The sequence below is a fragment of the Pipistrellus hanaki genome (assembly GCF_964339955.1).
Source record: "Pipistrellus hanaki genome assembly, chromosome: 16".
Classification (NCBI taxonomy): Eukaryota; Metazoa; Chordata; class Mammalia; order Chiroptera; family Vespertilionidae; genus Pipistrellus; species Pipistrellus hanaki.
In genome coordinates, this window is record NC_140518.1 from 39,144,331 (window position 1) to 39,168,525 (window position 24,195).

General features: G+C 47.4%; 1 protein-coding gene across 3 annotated transcripts in view; it reads right to left on the bottom strand.

The window, feature by feature from the left end:
• MYH10 (myosin heavy chain 10) overlaps positions 1-24,195 on the bottom strand; it is a 140,787-nt gene that overhangs the window by 33,056 nt on the left and 83,536 nt on the right. For all 3 annotated transcript variants that reach the window (XM_084863897.1, XM_084863899.1, XM_084863898.1), the window contains 9 exons: positions 10,833-11,026; positions 10,623-10,744; positions 7,101-7,170; positions 6,853-7,013; positions 6,329-6,437; positions 6,110-6,241; positions 5,037-5,243; positions 1,410-1,547; positions 817-940 (listed from right to left, as the gene is read on the bottom strand). In XM_084863897.1, the coding sequence (XP_084720023.1) occupies positions 817-940; positions 1,410-1,547; positions 5,037-5,243; positions 6,110-6,241; positions 6,329-6,437; positions 6,853-7,013; positions 7,101-7,170; positions 10,623-10,744; positions 10,833-11,026 (1,257 nt within the window). The remainder of the gene's footprint in view (positions 1-816; positions 941-1,409; positions 1,548-5,036; positions 5,244-6,109; positions 6,242-6,328; positions 6,438-6,852; positions 7,014-7,100; positions 7,171-10,622; positions 10,745-10,832; positions 11,027-24,195) is intronic.

The following is a 24,195-nucleotide window of genomic DNA, read 5'->3' on the forward strand; positions in this document are numbered from 1 at the left end:
TTCGATTCTGGTCAAGGGCATGTACCTTGGTTGCAGGCATATCCCCAGTAGGGGGTGTGCAAGAGGCAGCTGATCGATGACTCTCTCTCATCGATGTTTCTAACTCTCTATCTCTCTCCCTTCCTCTCTGTACAAAATCAATAAAATATATTAAAAAAAAATAAATAAAAACAAACAAACAAACAAACAAACAAACTTTCTCCTCCTTATAAAAGTGACGCATTGGAAAGCATGACCACACCGCTTCACGATGCTGGGCATTAAGAGCAGATTCTTCCTCTGGTGTGAGGACCAAAAGTCCGCGGCTGTTAGCTGAAGGGCAGGTTTTCTATGCTCTTCCCAACATCCAGCCTTCTCTCTCTCTCTTTCTCTCTCTCTGAAGAAAGCCAGGTCTGATTTTGCAAAAGATCCCCAGGATCCCCTGACATATCTTTGCCACTGGAGCGGGATGCTGTCACCCTCAGCAGCCTGTCCCTGCCAGGAAGGGTCCCGTTGTGAAGCAAAGCCCCGGTGCACTTTTGGATCAGACCCACACAGTCCAAGGCCCGAACAGCTCAAACATGAGTCAGATCCCACGTATGGCCACAAAGGGCACTGCATTTCACCACGGGACCTAATATTAAAAAGTGAATTAAGAAGGATAATTTATTGCTATTCTATCACAAATTGTGGTGACTAGATCTGTTTTAACGAACACAAACTGAAGGCTCATTATTAGTAATCACCGTGCATACTCTGCTATTCATGTTCTGATGAGAGTGAAATCTAAACATTCGTTTGTCCCGGTCCTACATTTTTCTAGCCCCAAACACTAACCTTCTAAATCCGAGATCATCACTTCTTGCTTATTCCTGATTTTGGCCAAATTTTTTGCCTTTTCTTCCTCTTCAGCCAGCTGAGAGGAGCACTCAGCAATGCGATCCTCCATGAGTTTCTTTTCCTGAACAGAAAAAACAAAACTGCCTCAGAAAAGGCATCCCCAGTAACAACTAGGGTTTGGTAGAACTTAGAACACAACTGGCCCTGCCTCCCCAACAGGCCACAGCTTCCAAAGAGGCGGAAGGCGCATCTCTTGGTGCTGACCCCTCAGGGTCGGCCCAGCCGCTGGCCTTCAGATCCCCACAACCAGTGCTGACGAAGGAAAGCTTGGACACACGGGGCGAGTCATCGATGAATGATCGACTTGCACAAAATGCGCAAGTTAAAGGTCTAAAGGACTGTAAGGATGCTTAGTGGGCTTGAAACATTAAATTGCTACTGTGTCTTTAGAAACCTCCACAGGTAGAGACTGAGGGAGAAGATGAACGGATCTGAAATCTTTGTAGACTTTGTTTAAAGCCACTTTCATGACAGCGTCCACATACACAGTCCACATGCTGTAAAGTAGCTTGGGAGGGAAACTTTCGTACTTTGATAAACTTGGAGTTTTGGTCCTCAAGAAGCAGAATCTCCTCCTCCATCTTCTTGATTTTCGCCTCGGCCGTCACCTTCTCCAGCTGCAGCTTCTGCCGGGCCCCTTCCTCCTCGTCCAGCTGCTCCTCCAGGTCCTGTGAACACACGGTCAGCCTCGCGCCTTCCCACCGACCCGGCCTCATGAATAACCAAGAAATGCATCCAACCGAACAAAACAAAACCCACAAACAAACAAACGCCAATTTGTGATGGTCAGAATGGCAAGGATATTATGTGTGTATGTATCTATTTGTTAATCCTCACCCACGGATATTTTCCCATTGATTTTAGAGTGGAAGGGAGGAGTAGAGACAGAGAGAAGCATCTATGTGAGAGGGACACATCGATTAGTTGTGTCCTGCACGCACCCCAATTGGGGCTGGGGATTGAGCCTGCAACAGAGGTACACGACTTTGACTTGGCTTTTCACCTGTGACCTTTCAGTCTATGGGCTGACACTGAGAAAACCAGCTAGGGCTGGCAAGGATCTTTTTAAAAATATGAAATGCAGTTATGTGAAACCGATATTTGTATGACCGCAGGTTAACGTTCAAACTGGGTCAATCCTTCTGGAAGGCAGCGTGAGAACGTGCAGCAAGCTTTGAGAGCAAGCAGTTCTGTTAAGCCAGCAATGTCAGGACATAATAACAGATGTGATTCATAGAAAGAAGTGAAAATTTTTAAAAATTGATTTTTAGGCAGAGAGGAAGGGAGAGAGACAGAGGGACAAAAACACTGATAGAAAAACATTGAAAACATTGACCTGTTGCCTCCCATATGCACCCAGACCAGGAACTGAACTCACCACCTTTTGGTGTATGGGGTGATGCTCCAACCAACTGAGCCACACCAGCCAGAGCTAAATACGGGCAATACTGAGGAACTATGAACACACTACATAAAAGTCTTGGTAAGTAAAAGTTGGCATATTTATAAAATGGGATAACATATAGTAATTAAAATTCATATTTCTGAATTAGTGACACAGGGAAATATGAATAATATAGAACTACAACAAACACACACTCATCTGTGTCTACTCTACATGTTTGGCCAAGAGCTGAGAGAACAGAACACTACAATTGGAAGAGGAGAGGGCCTGGCGGTGGGCTGTCTCTGTTCATGCGTGCCTTTCACAGCTCAAGCACGGCACCACACGGGGTGGGCTTCTGGTGCTTACACATCCTTTTATCATAACAGGCTCCTCTTTATTTCACGCTCTGACATTATCGCACACAATAACATACACATGATTGAACAAGGTTGTACATACAAAGCAATGTACGGTCAATTTAAGAAAGTGTCAAGGATAACTTTGGCTAAATAATTTATTCATGGTTGATTCTGAAATGAAACCCTTGCAAAAGACTAACTTTTTATCGTGTAAACTTCAAACACAGGTGTGAAGGGCACAGAGCAGCATGTGCCCCACACAGATGCCACAGCCCAGCCTTAACAAGCATGAGCTCACGGCCAACCTCCCTTCCTCCGTCACCTCCTTCTCCCTTCTCCCCTAGCATTATTTTGAAGCAAATCCAAAACACATTTCATTTGGAAAAACCAGGCGGTAGGTATCACTAAAAGATAAAGGCCACTCAAACATACGTTAGTTTGTTTGAATCAAAATCCAAATAAGGCTTGCACACTGGGATCAAACCTCAAAGAAGAGAGAAGTAAGGGAGTGACAAGGCTGGGTTTTTCCCAAAGACCATGCAGTTAATAGCATGAACCTCTGGTATTTCGCGATGAAAAACATGACTACTTAATAACAACAATATTACCGTAAATATTTTTGGAATGTGTATGAATGAGCTTACATGTCACAAAGGGAGATTAAGCTAACAGTGCAAAACCCTAGAAATATGAGTCTGGTAAAGGACACGAAGATAAAAAGCCTTGAAAAACCAAACCAAAATAAAAACACCCTATTTCCACAAGGACATATTTGTTTTTTAAATAAAGTAGAGAAATGCAAGTATTTCCCTGGAAGTTGTTAAAATGTAGAGTTTATATTAAAGAGTAGGTGGGGGATTAGAGGCGAATTTGGGGTCCTTCTCCCATGAGTAAAACATATTACTGAAATGAACATGTCTTCTTAAACAAAGAGAAACTTCTTAAACAGAAAATCAAAACTGCTGATAATGCCACCAGGGAAACACTGTTGTTGGTGTTATTCTAGATCTTCTGCATATTTCCATATAAAACCCTACATATAAATTTGTTATGTCAATATTTTAAATTAGATCCACTGTGTTTACTATTTTGCAACATTTATCAAGATGTTATAAGTGCCCATGAAAACAAACATCTTAACATTTAGAGCAGTATAGTATTACCCTGGTTTAATAACCCCCCAATGTTAGGTAACTAGATGGTTCCATTGATTTATTCTTTGAATAAAGTCTAGGGTAGACTTGATAGTTAAGGGTTATTCACTTTTTACAGTTTTTGTGATGTTCTGTAACTTATTGTGGGATATCTGAAAGCTGTGGATGTTGAAGAATGGAAAGTGTCCCGATGATTTACTGTATGGGGTATCTGCCAAGGAGATAATATGTCCTTTGTGGTTTTGACGAACCTCTGAATTATCTGTGTTTTGTAGTAAGTTATCAGGTAAGAAAATATTAAGGGAAAGACATGAAGGGAAGGAAGCTTAGTTTGAAGCAATGGTAGCAGATACAGATGCCCTGACACTCGGAGCATGTGGATAGGCTGAGGGAGGGAAGCAGGAGAAAGAGGGGGGGGGGGGGGGGTGTCCGAGGGCATGCGCAAAGCACCTACTGCCTGCATCATCTGCCTGAGCACTCAACCACAGCGACGGCTGTGCTTCCCGTACAGTTTGTTACTCTGTAAGAAAGTGACCACCAGCAAGGACTGAGTGTTTTATTCTGATTCCTGGCCACCTCCTACGTCAGTGCTGAGCATTCCTTATTAACCAAACCACCTCCTAGATGCTTATCAAGTGAACGGAGTGAGCGCAGAATCATTAATGACAACACAAAGGACAAATTATGTTCCCTAAAAAGGGCTACAGACCTTGGGAGAGTTCTACTTTGAGTCACTTTGCGTACTGTAAGATGCCACCATCAGAACATGAAAAAGTTCTTCTTCAAAACAACAAATCTGTGATTGAAGAAATCTATTACTGTGTGCTCCGAATGATGGCCATCTTTTAAGAGTAGGTACTTATAACTTAGACTCCTTTTGCCCTAAATACATATTAGGAGTCCTAGCCAGTTTGGCTCAGTGGATAGAGCATTGGCCCATGGACTGAAGGGTCCCAGGTTTGATTCTGGTCAAGGGCACATACCTGGGTTGCAGGCTCGATCCCCGGCCCTGGTCAGGGTGTGTACGGGAGGCAACCAATCGATGTATCTCTCTCACATCAGTGTTTCTCTCTCTCTCTGTCTCTCCCCCTTCCTTCCACTCTCTCTAAAAATCAATGGGAAAAATATCTTCGGTGAGGATTAACAACAATAAAAAAAAATACACATTAAGAATCTAAACCTATAGCTTCTATTCATTCAATAGATTCACGGGGAAAACCCAGAATATAATTCTAAATAAAATATGACCATGGATACCTGAATATGCGCTTGCATTTTTTTCTTTTCATTCTGGAGGATTTGGTTTCTTTCTTCTTCTTCTTCCACCCTCGACTCCAAGTCATGCAGAATCTCTTCCAGTTCCTGCTTCTTAGCAGCGAGTCTGGCTCTCATCTCTTCTGCTTCAGCAAAGAGCTCAGTCTCTGCCTGCAGCTGCTCTGCGAGGATGTTCTTCTCTTCTAAGAGCTGCAATCACAACACAGTGCCCAGGGCTAGGACTTGCCCCCAGCACACACACACAAGGTACAGTCACCAACATTTCAGTGGTCAATACACCCAGAAATGGAAAGTTACAAATATATTACCGCCACTGGCAAAACTTCCAAGTATGTTTTTGGCTGTAGCAAAATAAGCCAGATGAAAACACTTTAGTTGTTTCTGCTGTCTCAAGTTGTAGCATATTAAACGCATTCTATTTTAAGAACTCCCATCCTTCTATTAAGATAATTTATGAAGGAACAGAAAAACAGCAGAGGGAAAACATTCAAATGTAATGAAGTTCATGGTGACTGCGAAAGCTGTTTGGTATCAAGTGATTTTTTGGCCTTTATTGTTAATCTTTTTGGCCTTGAACACTCCGATTCTATCACTGTCACCTATAAACAGTTCTGAGCCTCTATTTGTCACGAAGCACCACCGCCTGGGAAGGGACACGGACTGGAGACTACTGTCGCTGCGAAGAGGCAGGTGGTGACCTTGCCCCATCTCTTCCTTTTACTTTTTCCTATTTTCCCCCATAAGCAGTCACGGGATGGTAATAACCCTGGGAGTCTCATTGAAAACAGGTGCGAATACATGTCTGATAAGCAGACATGCTCAACTGTGTGTCCAAATATGACAGAGACAAAAATGCAAGCGGTTAGGCTGACTTTGGTTCATATAAAGACAAATGCATGGCATGATGGATCTTGCTTTGGAAAGGAGTGAAAGATACACATGAACTAAGATGGTATGTAGGGACAGCGACCACAGTGAAACGTGTGGGAGTTCCTGCCAGTGGGGGCGCTCACGCCCGCTGGGACGCGGGCACTCTAAGAAGCCAGCGCACACACCTGCTGGTGCTTCCTCTCCATCTCCTCCAACTCCCCTTCCACCTTGGTCTGCTTCTCCTTCACCTTCAGCAGCTCTTCATCTTTGGCCTGAAGTTCTTCCTCCTGGCGGGTGACTTGCAGCAGCGGCTTCACCTGTGACAAAATGAAGCAGTTTATCACCCGTCTCCTGCCCGGGGGGGTCCCGGGCGGTCGCCGCTCCGTGGAGAGCCCGCGGCCCACCTTCGTGAAGACGCGCCACCACTGCCAGTGCCGCAGCTTCAGGTACGCCGCGCAGTTCCGCTGCAGGACCTTCAGGGCGCTGAGCTGCTGCTGCTTCTTGGCAAAGGCCCTGAGGACACAGGGAAAACTCGTCACGTGAAGAAAAGCGTCTTAATGGCTGTTGTCGTGAGACCACTTCCCGAAGGCACACACTCTTACTTGGCTAAGACACGGGGTGGGTCCATGTACCCAATCAAGCCCTCAGCGACACCCCCGGGAAACGGCTGCTGCTGGGGCCCAGGCCCGTGCACGAGCCGCCCAGCCAGCCTCAGGCATAGACGCCCTCCCCCTTCTTCCGGGGCGCCACCCTGGCAGTGCGCTGCCGTTTGCCACGGCCCACACTCGCGGTCCGAGGCAACGCAGACAGTGCGACAGGGTCCCTCCCGTCCCCTGGCTGGCTGGCGGTCTTTAGTCCTGCTCTATTCACTATGTCCTCCTTTTCATCTGTCACAAAGACACAGCCCCCTTTATGATTGCCCACTTACTTTCTCGCTAGGTAACCTCTGCAAACGGCCTGGAAGAAGATAATGATATCGGTAATTTTTAAATCCCGTTCTTCCTCTAAATGTGCCAAAACTCCAGCTCGGAAAAATATCTTGCTCTGTCCAATTCTGTACAAGTTTGGGTCCAATTCTAAAGCCCGGATCTAAAAGCGAAAGAGCTCATTTATGTTTTGCTGTAGGAAAAGACTATATCAATAGTCCACAAAGCAGAAAAACCAAGAAAAGCTTACCATTCGTTCACAAGCCTGTTTGCCGTCCATGAAGCCTTTAGGAATAGCATTTGGAGTCAGGATCTCGTATCTGTAAGAAAAGCAGCCAAAGGTTTTGGTAAAAATTTGTGAAAATGTTTACTTACCAACTGTGAGTTCTGCTTTCTCTACGAAGCAATATGATAGGTAATCATGTCAAATTAAGAGTAAAGAAGTGACCAAGTGATAATCAGATTTTCTATTTCTTAAAATAAACAAATGGACATAAGGCTAATTCTCCCATGTTAAAGACGAGGCATAAAAACTGTGGCAGAGAAGAATGAAAGCATGGTGTTTAAAAAACCTTTTGCTTTTATTTCCCCCAAATGTTCACATGCCCAGGATGCAGGAGAATCGCTCTCTGTCCTGATCTGTGGGCATCTATTGGATCCTAGAAAAGGCCGTGACAATGCTCAGAGGCCTCCACTGAGAGGAGAGAGCATCAGGGTGACATTCAAAATAGCACTGGTATGGGTGTACGTCTATTCACTAAGCTGTGCACAAGCTGAGACTGTGCACTTTACAGTAACTACTAGAGGCCAGTGCGTGGGGTCCCTCAGCGTTGCCCACGGGGATCAGGCTGACACCAGCAGTCCAACGCCGCCTGCCACTCCTGCTCATCCCAGTGTGCTGCGCCTGCTGCTGCCACTGTTCGGTAGGCCCGCTGTAGTCTCTGGGCTGTGGCGGCCAGCTACGAGCCCTGTGTCTGCTGCCCGTTGGTCAGCTGAGTGTTCCCGCTGTGGGAGCGTACTGACCATCAGGGGGCAGCCTTTGTGTTGAGCGTCTGCCCCTGGTGGTCAGTGTGTGTCATAGTAATCGGTTGAACGGTTGCTTAAGTTTTTACATAGATGTACAACGCCAGGTGGGTACTGGATATATCAGGGGACCACTTGGTAAAGCACATGATTATCTAACCACTACGCTATACACCTAAAGCTAATACAAAATAATACTGAATGTAAAGTGTAATTGGAAAAAAAAAAAAAAAAAGTTGTGCACTTTATATAGTTATACCTCAATAAAAATAAAGTGGAGCCGAAACCAGTTTGGTTCAGTGAATAGAGCGTCGGCTTGCGGACTGAAAGGTCCCGGGTTCGATTCCAGTCAAGGGCATGTACCTTGGTTACGGGCATATCCCCAGGAGGGGGTGTGCAAGAGGCAGCTGATCGATGATTCTCTCTCACTGATGTTTCTAACGCTCTATCCCTCTCTGTAAAAAATCAATAAAATATATAAAAAAAAATAAAGTGGAGCAAATAGGTATATTAAAATAAAGTGGCTATATTAAAGATGGATCCTGGCTACACCATCAGCTTTGTCCTCTGGATGCCAATTATGTTCCTTTTTCTCCTACCCATAAAAAGGGAGAGTCTACGTGACTGTTTATTATACAATGAGGCCACAATGCAGGCGCCCCCACGCCCATAAGGACGGGAATAATTGCTCAGGGGGATTCCCTCTGGAACAGTGGGAGGAAGAGCCATCCTGTGATGGCAGGCTTGTTTATTTTATGGAACAACAAAGGCTGTCATAATTGAAAATCCAATTTCCAGGAGAAAAAAGCAAACGAAATATTGAAGAAAATTATGCAATACATTAAAAACCAAATTTCCCATCGTAAGTTTTCATCCGTTTCTATTGCATCCATTTCTATGTTATTTTCACACTAACCTAGATGGTACAGCCCACTACACACCAGGCTGTATGGTACAGCCTATTGTTCTTAGGCTACAAGCCTGATTATGTCACTGTACGAAACATGAGTTAAATGAAGCACAGAGAAAGCGATGTAACCAAGACATGCAGGGGGGAAAAAAAGAAGACATGAGGGAAACATGAGATAATGAGGCTGCTGCCAATAAAACACGGCACGCTGTTTTACAACAAACATTTTTAACAAATAGAAGTCCCCTCTAAAATAATGACAAAAAGTGTAGTATAGTAAATATACAAATCTGTAGTCATTTATTATGTTATCAAGTGTTACATATCAGCAGTCGCCAACCTTTTGGACCTCATGGACCATCAGAGGTCCCTGGACCACCAGTTGGCAACTGCTGTTATAGACTGTACATAATTGTAGGTGTGAATTTAAAAAAAAAAATTTTTTTATTGATTTTTTATAGAGAGGAAGGGAGAGAGATAGAGAGCTAGAAATGTCAATGAGAGAGATCGACCAGATGCCTCTTGCACACCCTTACTGGGGATGTGCCCGCAACCAATGTACATGCCCCTGACCAGAATCGAACCCGGGACCCCTCAGTCCGCAGACTATCACTGAGCCAAACCGGTTTCGGCTGTAGGTGTGAATTTTTATATGAATGGCAGCTCAGCATGTCTGTTTACACCAGAAGCACCACAAACACATGAGGAATGCCTTGTGCTGTGACCTTACAATGGCTGTGTGGTCACCAGGTGACAGGGATTTTTCAGCTCCGTCATACATGTGGCCTGTTTTTATTTAAGTAATTTATTGTTAATCCTCACCTGAGGATATTTTTCCATTGATCTTTTATAGAGAGTGGAAGAGAGAGAGAAACACATTGATTGGTTGCCTCCCGCATGTGTTCCAATCAGGGCCCAGGCCCAACCATGGTATGTGTCCTTATCCAGAATCAAACCTGGGACCCTCTGCTCTGCAGGCCAATGCTCTATCTACTGAGCCAAACCGACTAGGGAAAGACCTGTCTTTAACCAAAACATTGATATGGGGCATGACTATATTTTAAAATATGAGCTTAAAAAATAACTATGGTCCTAGCTGGTTTTGCTCAGTGGATAGAGCATCAGTCTGTGGATTGAAGGGTCCCAGGTTCAATTCCGGGCAAGGGCACATGCCTAGGTTGTGGGTTCCATTCCCAGTAGGGGGCATGCAGGAGGCAGCTGACCAACGATTCTCTTATTGTTGATGTTTCCATCTCTCTCTCCCTCTCCCTTCCTTTCTGAAATCAATAAAAAATATATATTAAAAAAAATAATTATGTTTAGCACTGGTAGGTGTTGCTCAATGGTTAGAGTGTCAGCCTGAGCACTGAAGTGTCTCAGCTTTAATTCCAGGTGAAGGGCACATACCTGGGTTGCAGGTTTGATCCTCAGCCCTGGTGGGGGTGAGTATGGGAGGCAACCAATCAATGTGTCTCACTCATATTGATGTTTCCCTTCCTCTTTTCCTCCCTTCCACTCTCTCTAAAAATCAATGGAAAAATACTGTTAGGAGGATTAACAACAACAAAAAAAGTTTAAATCCCAAATGTAACTGTTTAAATGAGCAACTGTAAGTTCTCAGCTGACCCTGCAGACAGAGCAGTTTTTGAACCACCACCAGCAGTCACGTTGACCTCTCCAGGAAGTAGGCACTCAATATTTTTGACCAAAAATAAAGGTAATAATGATTAGCCTTTCCTACATGCGGAGAAATGGGAAACTCCCCAGGGACCAGGAAAAGAATGCCGCACGGCCTCACGCTGCGGTGCCGTGGGGAAGGTGAGGGTGCGCAGGCAGTACCTCTGCCGGAACTCCTGGAACACGATCCGGTTGGGGAAGCCCTGGCGACAGATCCGGATGCCCTCCAGGACACCGTTGCAGCGCAGCTGGTCCAGCACGAGGTGCGGGTCCAGTTTCCCAGCCTGGTCAGCAAAGGAGAGAGTTATCTCTGGACCGCTCTCACCCGACCTAGCTCCGCGTCAGATCCCAGCACGTGGGGTGGGCACATACCCGCTTCTCGTGGTTTGGAATGATGCAGCGCACGAAGTTGGGGTTGGTGTTGCGGAGAGTGGCCATCAGCTTGGTGAGAGACTCTTTGTAGAGTTGGCCGACGGTACGAAACATGCCCTTTTTGGTTTTATAGGCAGAGCCAAAAGCTGTCTCGGTCATACCAGTAACTTGATCCAGGCCCACAATACGATCCACTGGTGGAAAGAAGAAGGAAGAGGACCACGAGTCAAACCCAGCTCTCCGGCAGGGAAGACAGGACATGGTGATAGTGCAGCAGCACAAGCTTGTGGACAGATGAGAAGAGGTGCCATTTGGGAGGCAGTCAGCAGACGGAGACACTGCACAAGCCGTGGGACCAACAGCCACACACTTCAAGGCCGGGCAGTGTAGCTCTGACAGCTTCAGACCACATACCAGCAGGTGCCTTCCGCTGCGCTACTTTCAGGGCTCACTGCCTTTGATAACATCTGCCTGTTACGTACACAATTATTGGGTAAATGAGAGACCATTGGCTGGCATTATTGATACACAAATGGAACCTATGGCAAGTCTCAAAACAGGAAAGGCGTATAAAGATATACGTAAAACTATAAGACTGTACAAAGCAAGTCCACTTAATGAATATGGCTCGGGAACTAGGGACCAGAGCCATCTCTTATCAGTCATTAGGATGTTAGTGAAAAAGTCATTCAAGTTGCAGGGACAGATTGCATTAGTTCAGGTTTGTAGGAGTGAGTATACTTCAGCTCTCTCCTCAGAGCGTGAGTAAACTTATCAGAGGGCAAGAACACAAATTTGGAAGGAGCCCCCTAAGAGGAATCAGCGCCTAAGCTACGCTTAATGATGGTTCAGCTCCTCAGATCCTTCAGCTGATGTTTCACGTTGTCCACAGACCTACCACCTCTAATGATGGGATTCTAAACAGAAGTCCGACACAGGGCACCATCCACTTTTGGTCCATATTATGCTCTCATTTGAAAAAACTGTTACATGAATGAAACACACTACTGAAATATCTTAATCAAAATAGCGATTGAATTGCCCTGTTAATGCCCTTGTCAATCAAACAGCCACCTGCATTTCTTTTGTTCATTCGTTCCCCAGAATAGAAGGTACGTGGGGACCTCAAGATCTCAATGAGCTTTGTGCAGAAGAGAAAACCATGACCCAGGAGGGAAGGCAACTTTTCAAGTCACGCACGTCTTAAATGGAAGTGGGGAGAAGGGTGCTGAGGTCAGACGAGTTCCCAGGCCCATGCCTGTACCCTGCAGTACCATTTCTCCAAGCGAAGCCACCAGACTCAGGGGTTCAGGTCTAAGCTTCCTGCTTGTGCTCAGGACTCTACCATCCACCTTGGAGACCACCTTTCTTCCCTGGCCTTCAACCTGTCCCTCTGCTCGCTCTGGCAAAGCCCCCACCAACCCCCACCCCTGCATGTGCCACGAAGCAATGAGCTTCCTCTAACCCAGGCCTGCCTGCTTCTCTGTCTCCTCAGAGCCAAGCTTCTTTCCAGAGTAGTTCATCGTGGGCCCCTCCGCATCCTCTCCTCTCATTTCCCGCTGCCCAGCGTCCCGGCTGCTAGCCTGCCCTCCTCCCTCCACCTGACACTCAGGCAACCACCGGCCAAGTGTTAATAAGAGCAGACCGTCCCACGTCTATTGTACTTGACCCTGGTATATTTTCCTGTTGACCACAGAGCGGCACCCTAAAAACTCTCGTCACTCCTGGCTTCTTTTACGAACCCCATCTTCTCCTTGACCTCCACCCCCCTCTCTAGCTACTTCAGTCTCCCGATGACTTCTGCTCTGCCTTTCCTGTCACCGGGGCGCTCACAGGGCTCCAACCTCAACACCCCGAAAGCCTTTCTGGGATAAGGCCGGATGCGAGTCCAGGCACACACGTCTGACCTGCTTTTCCCAAGCCATAGCCTCATCCCGGGTGATCTCATTTGTGATTTTAACGACCTATACCCGACTCCCCAGCATCAGTCGCCACACACCTATCTCCTCCTCTCCACCCAGAGGCCCCCTGCCTTCCACACATCCTCGCTAAGTGCCTGTCATGTGTGCTTTTACTCAATGCTGCTCCCCTTGCACCTAGTATAATGTCTGGCATAGCAGCCTGATGCACAGATGTTGGTGAATAAATGAAATAAAAAAAACACAACTACAGCCGAAGCCGGTTTGGCTCAGTGGTAGAGCGTCGGTCTGCGGACTGAAAGGTCCCGGGTTCGATTCCGGTCAAGGCCATGTACATTGGTCGTGGGCACATCCCTGGTAGGGGGTGTGCAGGAGGCAGCTGGTCGATGTTTCTCTCTCATCGACGTTTCTAGCTCTCTATCCCCTCTCCCTTCCTCTCTGTAAAAAATCAATAAAATATATTAAAACAAAAAAACAAACAAAAACAACACAACTACAAAGTGAGAGATGCATTGAGAAAAAAAGAACAAGATGCTATGAGAGATGAGTGATTAGAGATCTCTCTGGAGAAACTACACTTACTGCCAAGAGGGAAAGAATGAGCCAGTAGAGAGAATATTCCAGAGGGGGGAACAGCGTGTGCCAAGCACCAGGGGCAGGAGGAAGTGTGAGAAGCTAGTGCCAGTGAAGCAGCCTGAGGGACGCTCCTCTGGCCACTGTGTGTACATGGCTGGGGAGGAGGCCGCGGAGACCAGACAGGGGGCCCCTGCAGGGTCTAGGTTCTAAGAAAGAAGACAGCAGCTTGAACTCGGGGGACTTAGAGGAGATGCACAGAGGAGGGGAATTCAGGACATATTTTGGTGGGAGACTTGGCTTGCTTTAATGATTAACTTGACAGAAAATAAGGGAAAGGGGTATGTCAAGAATAACTCCTAGGAGTTTGCCTTGTGGTGCCCTCGGAAAGATGGGGGAGAGGTGGGTTTTGGGGGTAGGAAGTTGGGGTCTAAACTCTGTGTAAGTTGGGGTGCCTGTGGGACATTAGGGTGGAGATGAGAAGTTGAGTGGACATCCCTGTCTGCTGCTGAGAGAGGTCTGGACTAGTGAGGTAAAGCTGGGAGTTGCTGACTTGGTGTTTAGTTATGAGATTGGATGAACCATCTGAGGGGGGAAGAGAAGAGACGAGGGCAGGGTAGCAAGCCCTGGGGCGCTGGGGAGGAAGAGCTGGTTGAGGAGAATGAGCGGCAGGAGGGGCAGAGATCAATGTCTTAAAAACTTGAGCACATTCTCTGCCCCCGCTGCTACCCTGTCCCTCCTGTGTGACCCCCTTACTCAAGCCAGAAACCAGGAGTCAGACTCCGTTCCTCACATCAGCTGCTCCCCAAACGTCCCCCATCCATGCCCTCCTCTCCGCTGCCCTAGCTGGGCTCCACCCTCACCTGGGTTCCGCAACCTCCTAACTGGCTCCTTCCTCGGCCCCAGTCTCCCTGTGCCCCCCCCCCTCACCCCCCCTCACCCCCGCCCCAGCCACACAGGTTCTTGCTATGCCTTTGTCCAGTGTAATGCCTAACAAGTAGTTCTGAAAGATAAAACTGAACCAGTTATTTATCCCTCTACTTAAGATCCACTTTCTCCTACAGCTTACAGGATGTGGTCCAAAGAGTCGTTAACAGTAATGGGAACTCGGCTCCAAGAGGCAGAAGCACTGCCCACCCCGAGCGGTGTGATCTGGAGCCCAGCCCCCCACCTCCTCCAGCCTCAGCGCCCCCTCTGTGGTGGACCTGCCCCACAGGTGCCTGTGAAACACTCAGGTGCTCAATGCAGGAGTCTCCCTGGCCATTTCCCCACACACCGAAGCTCCACCTGCACAGACTGGGTGCCTTTTCTGAAAGACGCAGGCCCGAGTGTCCGTCCTGCTCTCTGCCAGGAGTGCAGACCCCTGCTTGTAGCTGGCAGTTCCTCATCTAGTGCTTCTCAGGCTCTGGCTTCTACCTGCCTCCAGGCTAAATAGGCTGTCCCTCCTCCCGGCTTCCACTCACTAAGGCCAGGTCCCGGGACACCTCACTCTTCTGTGTACCTTCTCTCGTGTTGAGCTTTCCCAGGGACGTCTGTCCAGCGTCTAACACACAGGCCCCAGGGAGCCATTTCCTGCTGCCGCTGCACCCTCTGACCACCAGCTCAGACAACACCTCAAACAGACAGGGGAGGAGTGGTGTGCACTGTGGGGGAACCCCACACACTGGCCCTGTTCTCTTGAGTTGCCTGTCACACGCGTGACAGTGGCCTCAGTGCTGTCCCCAGCAGGAACCGCTTTAACAATAACAACCCCAAAACACTCATAATAAACTGGTTTTCAAATTTATTTATTTATTTGTTTAAAAAAATATATTTTATTGATTTTTTACAGAGAGGAAGGGAGAGAGATAGAGAGCTAGAAATGTCGATGAGAGAACACCATCTATCAGTTGCCTCTTGCATGCCCCCTAATGGGGATGTGCCCCCAATCCAGGTACATGCCCTTGACTGGAATCGAACCCGGGACCTTTCAGTCCTCAGACCAACGCTCTACCACTGAGCCGAACCGGTTTCGGCTCAAATTTATCTTTAATAAAGGTAATCCAAAGCTAAACATTTAGCATGCTTTGGACTTCCGGTTCTTTTTTCCCCCTTAACTCAAAAATTTAAAATCAGCTTCCACCAATGAACAAAATTATCTTGTAAGAGAGACATGTTGGAAATTGCATTAAATGACTTGGGCCACATGAATAAAATACAATTTCACTAAAAAAATTAAGACCTATAGAAAAATCTATTTTACAAAGACATTTTCTGGTTGAAATTGGTCAGAGCGGAAATCAGAGAAAGGCAGCAAATGAGAAAGACAAGATTGCAGCAGCTCCTTGAAAGGAGCATCTTGTTCCTTTAAGACCTCCACTGCTACTGAAACACAACTCCACGTGCAGAGCCCGTGGTTTCTGGGCTCCGTGATCCTCCTGCCACCAACTCTCCTCCCGAGGTGCCAGGCAGCCTGGCGAGGCTGCGGCGGGCACTGTGATTCACCAGCTGGCTGCCCAGGAGCCTGAAAGGATCTCAAAGTATTTTCACAGACAATTTATTACTCTCTGAAAGCTTACTTGGACAGTGAGAAGTGAGATGCGCTCCACAGAGCTGCCATCTGTAATGGCATATTTATTGTTTAAGAAAAATGCAATTTGTAATCATCTATCTCATAAAACTGCATGAACCATTTCTTTTAAAGATAAAAGAGTGACACTGTCTAGTGCCAGAACGCTTAACCGGCCCTTCTTCGAGGGGACAACCTCAGGGACAAGAGGCATGTGAGATTTTTATGTTCTTCAAATCTGTGCGTGGGCCAAGCACTAGTGTCGCTATGTTTAATTTTAATTATTTAAGCCAGCGCTTTAGAAACGCACTGCAGTTAATACGGCTAAAAACCACAGTAGGGGGAGAAACGTACTTTAATGTTAATACAGATGGTAATAAGTAAGAACCCCATCAGATACTCCTGCAAAAGGCCTCGGGCACCTGGCACTGTTACATGCCTCGGGCTAGGCATGTACATGTGCTCAATGTCCATTTAAACAAATTGAGACAATTCTACACTAATATGATACTAACAGTTCAAACAAATTTAGAAACAGATATGTAACTGCTATGACCTCTCAGCAATGATCCTAACATCTATTAGTATACCTTCATAATGTCCCTAACATCCATTAGTATACCTTCATAATATACCTCCACTTGTTATATCCCAGCAATAACAAATTTACAGCGGTTCCATACAGCTATTTCACAGGACTTGGACACGGCAGGAAGTGCTGCAGAGGAGGCCAGCACTGCTCCTTCTCCAGGCACGAGTGTAAGCTGAATGTGAATTTGCCTCCTCTACCTGCCGGGCAAACAGGAAGCCCATTCATCCTCCAGAGCTCCTACAGCACTTCTCTGCGTCTCCCCTGGGCAGGATCTGTGCACTTAACTCATTGCACTGGGCAGCAGAACAGGGCAGCGGACCAGCTTGGCCTCGGGCACCATGAGTAAAAGTGGACCTGCATTAATAGCCAAGGAGTGGACACTAACAGACCTTCCGTTTTGCACCATTCCAAGGGCACCAGCACAAGGCGCACCAGCAACTACAGCAGCTGCGGAGGCAGCAGTGAGTGCAATGCCTGACGCCAGGTACCTGGGCACTTCCCGTGTGCCAGGGGCGGCTCACGTTGCCTCGTCTGATACAAGAACCCTGAGAACTAAGTGTCGCTGTCCCCATTTGACCTCAGGAACTCCAGCTGCAGTACCCGAAGGCCGTTTCTCCTGGCGCTCCCAACTCCTATTGCGAGGGAGGAGACTACACTCCAACAATGAAACCTTTCGTCTTCTGAGCAGATGACAACTGAAATAAGCACTAAGCCCTGTCAGCCCAAACCAGTCCCTAAAATGGCTCTAAAAATAGATTTATGACCAATTGTTATAAGAATCTACAAGGGATTACATAATTATAATTTTATCAGTCATGCTACCTGGTTTGTTCCACGTGGCTCAACGGTTGATCATTGACATATGAACCAGGAGGTCCCAGTCAAGGTATGTGCCTGGGTTGCTGGCTAGATACCCAGTAGGGGGCGTGCAGGAAGCAGCTGATCTCCTCACCTTTGATGTTTCTCTCTCCCCCTTTCCCTTCCTCTCTGAAATCAATAAAAATTTACTAAAAAAAGGGAAGACTGGTTCAAAGTTTTGGAAGTCAAAACGTCATCATTTCTTAGTATGAACCGTGGCCAGATTAAAGCCTTTCCCTGAATTACAAGGAGGGAGGTAAGAACTCGGTGGGTGCCAGAAGATGAAGGGAGACCCTGAAGAGTTTGTGACACTGAGAAAGCCCTCCTATAGCAGTGACCAGCCTCTCCTGGGGGTTCTCAGTCTCAACTGCTGCTGCCGTAGTTCCAGTCCTGCTTCTATGAAGGACTGACAGGAGCGAGGGACCTCTCTATCAATAATTAAAGTTTGCTTCATGTACTTCTCACGTTTTCTCCGGTGGCACCTTTCAGACGTCAGCTGCCACCCAGCACCTGCGAGATCAGAGAAACTGAGCTGGTCCTACTCGGGAGGCTGCAGGTCCGACCCGCGGGGGAGCTCACCCTGTCCCTCCAGCGCAGCCAGGACCACAACTGAACTCGGAGGCCCTGCCGCAGACCCTGTGAATCGGAACCCTGCCCACAGCTTTGAGGTTACAATCCCTCTCTGCTGGTTTACTGTGCTTGCATCGTCCACTACTAGTTATCGCAGAGGTCAGACTTCCAAGGTAACTTCTATTTGGAAGAAAACTGTCCTTTGCTTTGTAGCACAGACTTGTATGGCCTCCTCAGCTTGCCTCTAGGGGTCCTGCTCCTCTCTCTCTGCACTGGTCCCCGATGCTTCTGGAAACCCCTCTTTATCCCAGGCTCTCATTTTCACCCTCAGAGTCTTCAGGCCCCCCACAATGCCGTCTTCCTAACATGAATGTTCTTTGTGGTTTTTTAGAGATGCTCACTGCGTGGTAGCACGTCAGAGGCCATCACAATTTGGATCCCTAGGAACATGGTCATCACTGTCTTCCGAGAAATCCTGGAAAATGCTAAAGTCTTTTATTTTCATTTCAAACCTATTATCGCGGGTTCGAATCTATAAACATAGATTGAGGAGAAAAATGCTTTGCTGTAGAAATACGATACACAACTTCAAGACCATGTTTAGCTGGGGGAAGGAGGCCCTCTAAGGAGAAGCAGCTGATCAATGAGCTTCCCCTGGAATGTCTGTCCAGCGTCTAACACGCAGGGCCCATAACTCAACCAGAGAACACCTCGCGAGAGACAGAACCGGCACACTTCAGGTGAGAATGTGCAAAGGTGAGAACGTGGGGAGGTGAACAAGCTTACTCCCCGTCGGGATGATGCCGGCTGAAAGTGGCTCTATTCTTGTCCTGTTGGCACGGAAACACCTGGTCCACACGGAAGAGCATGCACACTGTGGGGGGAGGGGCCAAGCTGCTGCGCAGGACAGGGGTGTGTGTAATTCCCACGCACCACCAACCCCCTCCCTCCAGGACTGACTGATGTGTGCCTGCTTTGTGCCAGTGCGGAGCGAACGCCAGTGAGCACAGACAGGCACTGCCCCGGCTCTCAGAGCGCTCCCACCTGGAATTCTCTTTAAATATTAGAAATCCCCAAGGTGAAAGGAGGCGGATTTACAGAGGGCACTCTGACTTTGGGAGGAAGTCCAGAAGATCCAGCACTAACCTGTCAACAAAGCACAGGTCTCAGGCAGGCCGCAGCTTACAACTACCTCCTGGCTTTCTCTCCCTCCCCCCACATCCGCAACTTGGTCAGTGCCCGCCAAGGCCAAGGATGACAGGAGACTTCTTCCTCTGCAGTCTGTGGAACATCCATTCCAACGCATGGAATAACCGGGATGATCTCCCCACCTGCCCCGGCCCCTAAATATTGCAATCTACTTTTTCATGAACTAGAATGGATGGCAGGAATCTGGACTTGGATGAAAACGGGCACATTCCTTCAACATATAATAGTTTTTTAAAACCTTTTGGGATAGATCTCAGCATTATCATGTTCCAAAAGTATAAAGGAAATTTTATAAGATGAATTTGACTGGACTTTTAAATTTCACTACATGATAACATCACTAAATAACTGGAAGGCTGGGTAATATTCATTTTATATTGTGCTTCTGGGAAACCTCTAGCATGGCTAGGCTGTATTTTAATCCAGGGCTAAGGATTCAGACCACAAGGCCCATCTGGAGCTCAATTTCACATTCAATGTACAAATTCTACCACAATCCGCTCTATCTTAGTCTCACCTTGCAAATATCAAGCCTTGTAGACAGTTTCACTACCTCCAGTTCAAAAGAAAAAGCCAAGGAGCTAGCTATGCACATAAATTCCAAACAAGAGGTGTTAACGATGAGACCATAAATGTGAGATAAATGTGCACTTATTTGTTCATAAAATGTTAAGGACTTAATGAAAAAACTCCTCTTTGGAATTTCTTAGAGTTGAAAATTTAACGGTAGCTCAAAGACAAAGAAGACATTACTAGTAGATTAATCCCTAACCATTCCCTTGGAGGGCTGTGTATCAAAACGGCACTACTGGAAAAGGTAGTGACATACCTTTTATATGCAGTGCTGCAAGTGCTATGCATAAAATAAGAAGCAATGTAGAGGCAGTAGCAATTGGGTTGTTTATGCACTCAAACAGTTGCCTTGAAGGAGAATAAAACTGAGCATGAAATGAAAGGTTCATGCAGGTCTATGAGCGAAACAAAAACAGAAACCAGCCGCACCCCATCTGCCCTGCCCGCCCGGCCACCCGGCCAGCCCCCCCGCAAGTGCTTCCTGTGGGCTCGGGACCCTTCTGTTCGGAAGACCTACAGGCTTTATCCATTCACCTGGTGGCTCAGGAAGACCAGAAACACTGTCATAGAAAGAAGCTCTCTGAAAATTCTGAATCTCTAAAGCAGAGAAACAGCAAAAACAGGACAGAAGAGCAAATACACAAACACTTCAGTTAGTGTGAGAGACATTCGACATCACAAGTAAACTTTGAAATCGGGGACGAAAGTCGCTAGTCCAGGGAAGATCTCATGCAAACATTACTCGTTAGAGAATCTGCACATTTGGACCAAGTTCTTTATAAAATAGACTTAATCTGAATGAAAATGCCCTTCCCCACTCCAGGTGTGAGCATTTTATAACACCCGTGTTAAATAACCTCCCCACGTAATGCAGGATGAAATGGTAAGAGTAATAAGGTACTACTCGGGTTATCCTTCATAAAATCACCTTGCAATTAGCTAATTAGGACAAGGTGCAGTAAGTTGCACCGATAAATGTACGCATTAGTAACTTTTACTGGTAAAAATTTACACTGCTGTGCAATTTTACTTCCAATACAGATTCTGGAAATACAATTTACTTCAAATACAAATTACTAATGCATAGGTAATTATCATAAGGAAAACAAAATTCAAGTTCTGTTTAGCAAAATGTTAAAAATAACTTCATAAGTAAGAAGACACTTGATATCCCAAGGCACATTTACGTAAGAAATGCAATCTTTATTTATTTATTTATTTATTTATTTATTTATTTATTTATTGTCTATAAGCCCCGCGAAGTGTTGAGAAGTCCCGTGCAGCTGGGAGACAGATCCCAAAACATCTCTTAGCAGAAAGCAGGCCACTATGAGTCTCTAGGGCAGGGCTGCCACCAAAAGCCTTATTTCTCCTGGTTTGGTCTTGAGAAACTCTTAAAAACCTAACACAAAATCTATTTTAATACACAGTGTTTTATAATCAAGATATTGCACCTTCACAGGCAAACTGTATTCATACAACACATAGTCATACATTTGTGGCCCACTTATTATTTTCTGCTTTTGCCTTTATGTGGTTATAAAAATAGAAAAAAAAATACATGTTTTTCCTGGGCTCTTTTCTTTTCCTGGAGAAAAAGCTACCCTTATCCCAAGAGATGTCTATACTCAGAGTGAACAGCGCCCACTCCATCTTAGCACGCCCTCCTCCAACTCCTGTGCCTGCCCTGACTTTTCGGATGAAACGCCCCCTGCCGCTCCCGACAGTGGGCGACCTCTGAGATCCTGGCTCTCAGATCACACTGAATAACTGTCCACTACGCCGATGGATAACAGGCCTTCCGATAGCAGCATCATGAGGACAGCAGACACAGGAATATTCCAGAGCAGACGCCAGCACAGCCTAGTCTGTCCGGGGCAGTGAGACCGCTAGCAGCCCACTCTGACCAAAGGGGCCACACGTGCACCCACGCGCCTATCCGCAGGAAGGCAAGGGTAATAGCGGGCTGTGTGGGCTGTGGGTCCGAGCTGTGACTGAGTCCAGAAACACAGGGCTGGGGGCAGGACTGAAGGAGCTCAGCAAGTGTTTTCTCTCAGCGTTTCTGGAACCTAGTAAGTTCTTCATAGCTAGGGAAGCACAAAAGGGCAGGGGAGCCCTGGTGCTCAGTGGTTAGAGCACCAGCCTGTGAACTACGGGCCCACGGGTTCCATCCCCTGCTCAGGGGCATGTACCTTGGTTGCAGGTTCAATCCCCAGCCTTGCTTGGGGCGTGTACAGGAGGCAACCAATCACTGTGTCTTTCTCGAGTCTATGCCTCTCTCTCTCTCCCCTTCTACTCTCTCTAAAAAAACAAAAAAGCATTAGAGAAAATATCCATGGGTGAGGATTAAAAAAAAAAAAAAAAAAAAAAAAAGGCAGGGGAGAACGCTGCAGACCCGGCCCTGCCCACAGGCATGTCACCTGTGACATGGGTCACTGAGCCCCCACCTCCACCCTGGCCGGCCAAACCTTATTTTCTTGCAACTTCTGACCCACTGCTGCCAAAGGCTCTCGCACATCTGGGCGGCGAGACAAAGCTTTACAGGAGGAAGTGGGAGGAGGAAGCTGGGAGCCAAGACAGGCTGGCTCCGTCCTAGGCTGCATCTGCACATCCGGAGTCTCCCACTGGATCACCACAGCTTTCCTCATCCCCAAGACTCTCCCAGATGACAACCATATGCTACACATGTGTGTTGTCATATGGATGGTCAGATGCTCACTAGGTGTTCCCCACAATATCATTTTTGGTTAGGAGCTACAAAATAAGAGTCAAAGTGGTTTACAATCTCAGAACTATTTAGTAACTCAGGACCCACTTTCTTTACTACTGTGTTAATTCCCAAACTCCTGCTTCTCCTCTCCTTCAAAAGAAGAGAAAATCGGATTTTGAGGCTTCAGGAGTAAAAACGCCAGTTTCCTCTGTTCCTTTCTTCCTGCTCATTCCACGCCCACTTCGAGGTTCTTTCCCACCAATCCCACCAGGCGAACACACGTTTTACTTCTTCAGTCCACATGTCTCACCTGCCCTGGCTCACAGCCTACGGAAGCTACTTATTCAGGGGAGTCAAGTCCACAGAGACTGGCAATCAGGCCTCTCCATGGTCTGCTCTCAGCCTGTGACATGGCCTCGTTCCCCGCCCACACCCTTCGCCCCAGCCCCACTCTACCGCCCGAAGGCGCCATGCGTCCTGAGCTGTGAGTCCCTCACTTCCATCTTCTGATCACTCACTCCACCTACTCGGCCCCTTCTCCCATGCCAGCTTCATTTCTGAAACGCTCCACTCCCTGGTGAGCTAGCTCATGCAAACCTACTCACGCTCAATGTTTAAGGCCTGATCATGACACGGATGCTCACGTAGTGCTGAGAACTGCCTGGCACTTAGTCACTATTCTTATTAATTCAACAAATCATTCTCCTTCAAGGACAAGGAAAACTGCCTCCTCCTTCATGGCATTTTACCTTAGAACCCCAAGAAAAAGCAGTTCCAGCTCCCTTCCTCTGCTGAACGTTGCTACAAGCTCCTCCCGCCCCTTCACACGGCACTCACCAGATCGTCTGGCCCTCAGACCTCCGCCTACACATCCCAGCCCGTTCCTGCGCACTGAGCCCTGAGGAGGGCCAGAGGGGCCACGGGACGCTAGCCCGCGCCGTGCCCAGCAGTCACAGCGGGACTGATTTCTAACAGAAGCCTGTGTTCAGGCCGCAGCGCTGCTCCTCTCTTCTCTCTGCGACATTTCCCACGTGCAGGTCCAGCTCCCCATTGCTGGTGTCCTAGCACGTGGACACAACTGGAGCTCAGTCCTGGTTCCAGTTCCTCATATTCCATCTAACCTTTCACAGCAGCAGGCTCAGGAGTCCCTCAACAATGGCACTGCGAATACCACGCTAGTCTCTGCTCTCAGCCCTCATGCAGCACCCATGGCCGACTAGTCACAGCCAGCACCAGGGAACACGCAGCATCAGTTGAAGACTTTTACCCAAAGGCATAAAGATCAAAAGCTTCCGTGTTACGCATTGGGAATCTAATCTGCTTTCCAAGTCTCTCCTTTTACGGAGTCCTGGGCACCGTCGGTCCCAGGACACGTGCATGATGTGTGCAGCGCGCCTACCTGTGGGCTCCTCACATCTCGGGCGGATGTAGGCGATCATCCCTGACTAGATCATCTTTGTCACGGTTATCTTCCCCTGCTCACGTTCTCTGCATTCACTCTTCTCTTCCCACCTCTTTCCTTTTGCCCAAACTGCCTAAACCCTTCTTTCTCTCTGCCTCTGAGAACACAGCACCACAAGCTCTTGATTTGCTGCAGGAAAAGCAGAGATGAGCCAGGGTTCCTGAACAGGACGACCTCAGGGTCAAGGCCAGGGCTAAGGTCCTGCATGAGCTGAGGCCCAGCAAAGAGATGGGATACCGTCAGGATGAGATGCAGCAGGGAGAGCTAAGTTCCAAAAGATACCGGTGCCCACTGTGCACAGGCACAGAGTGCTGGTAACAGCACACCTTCTAGTCTATGACACAACATC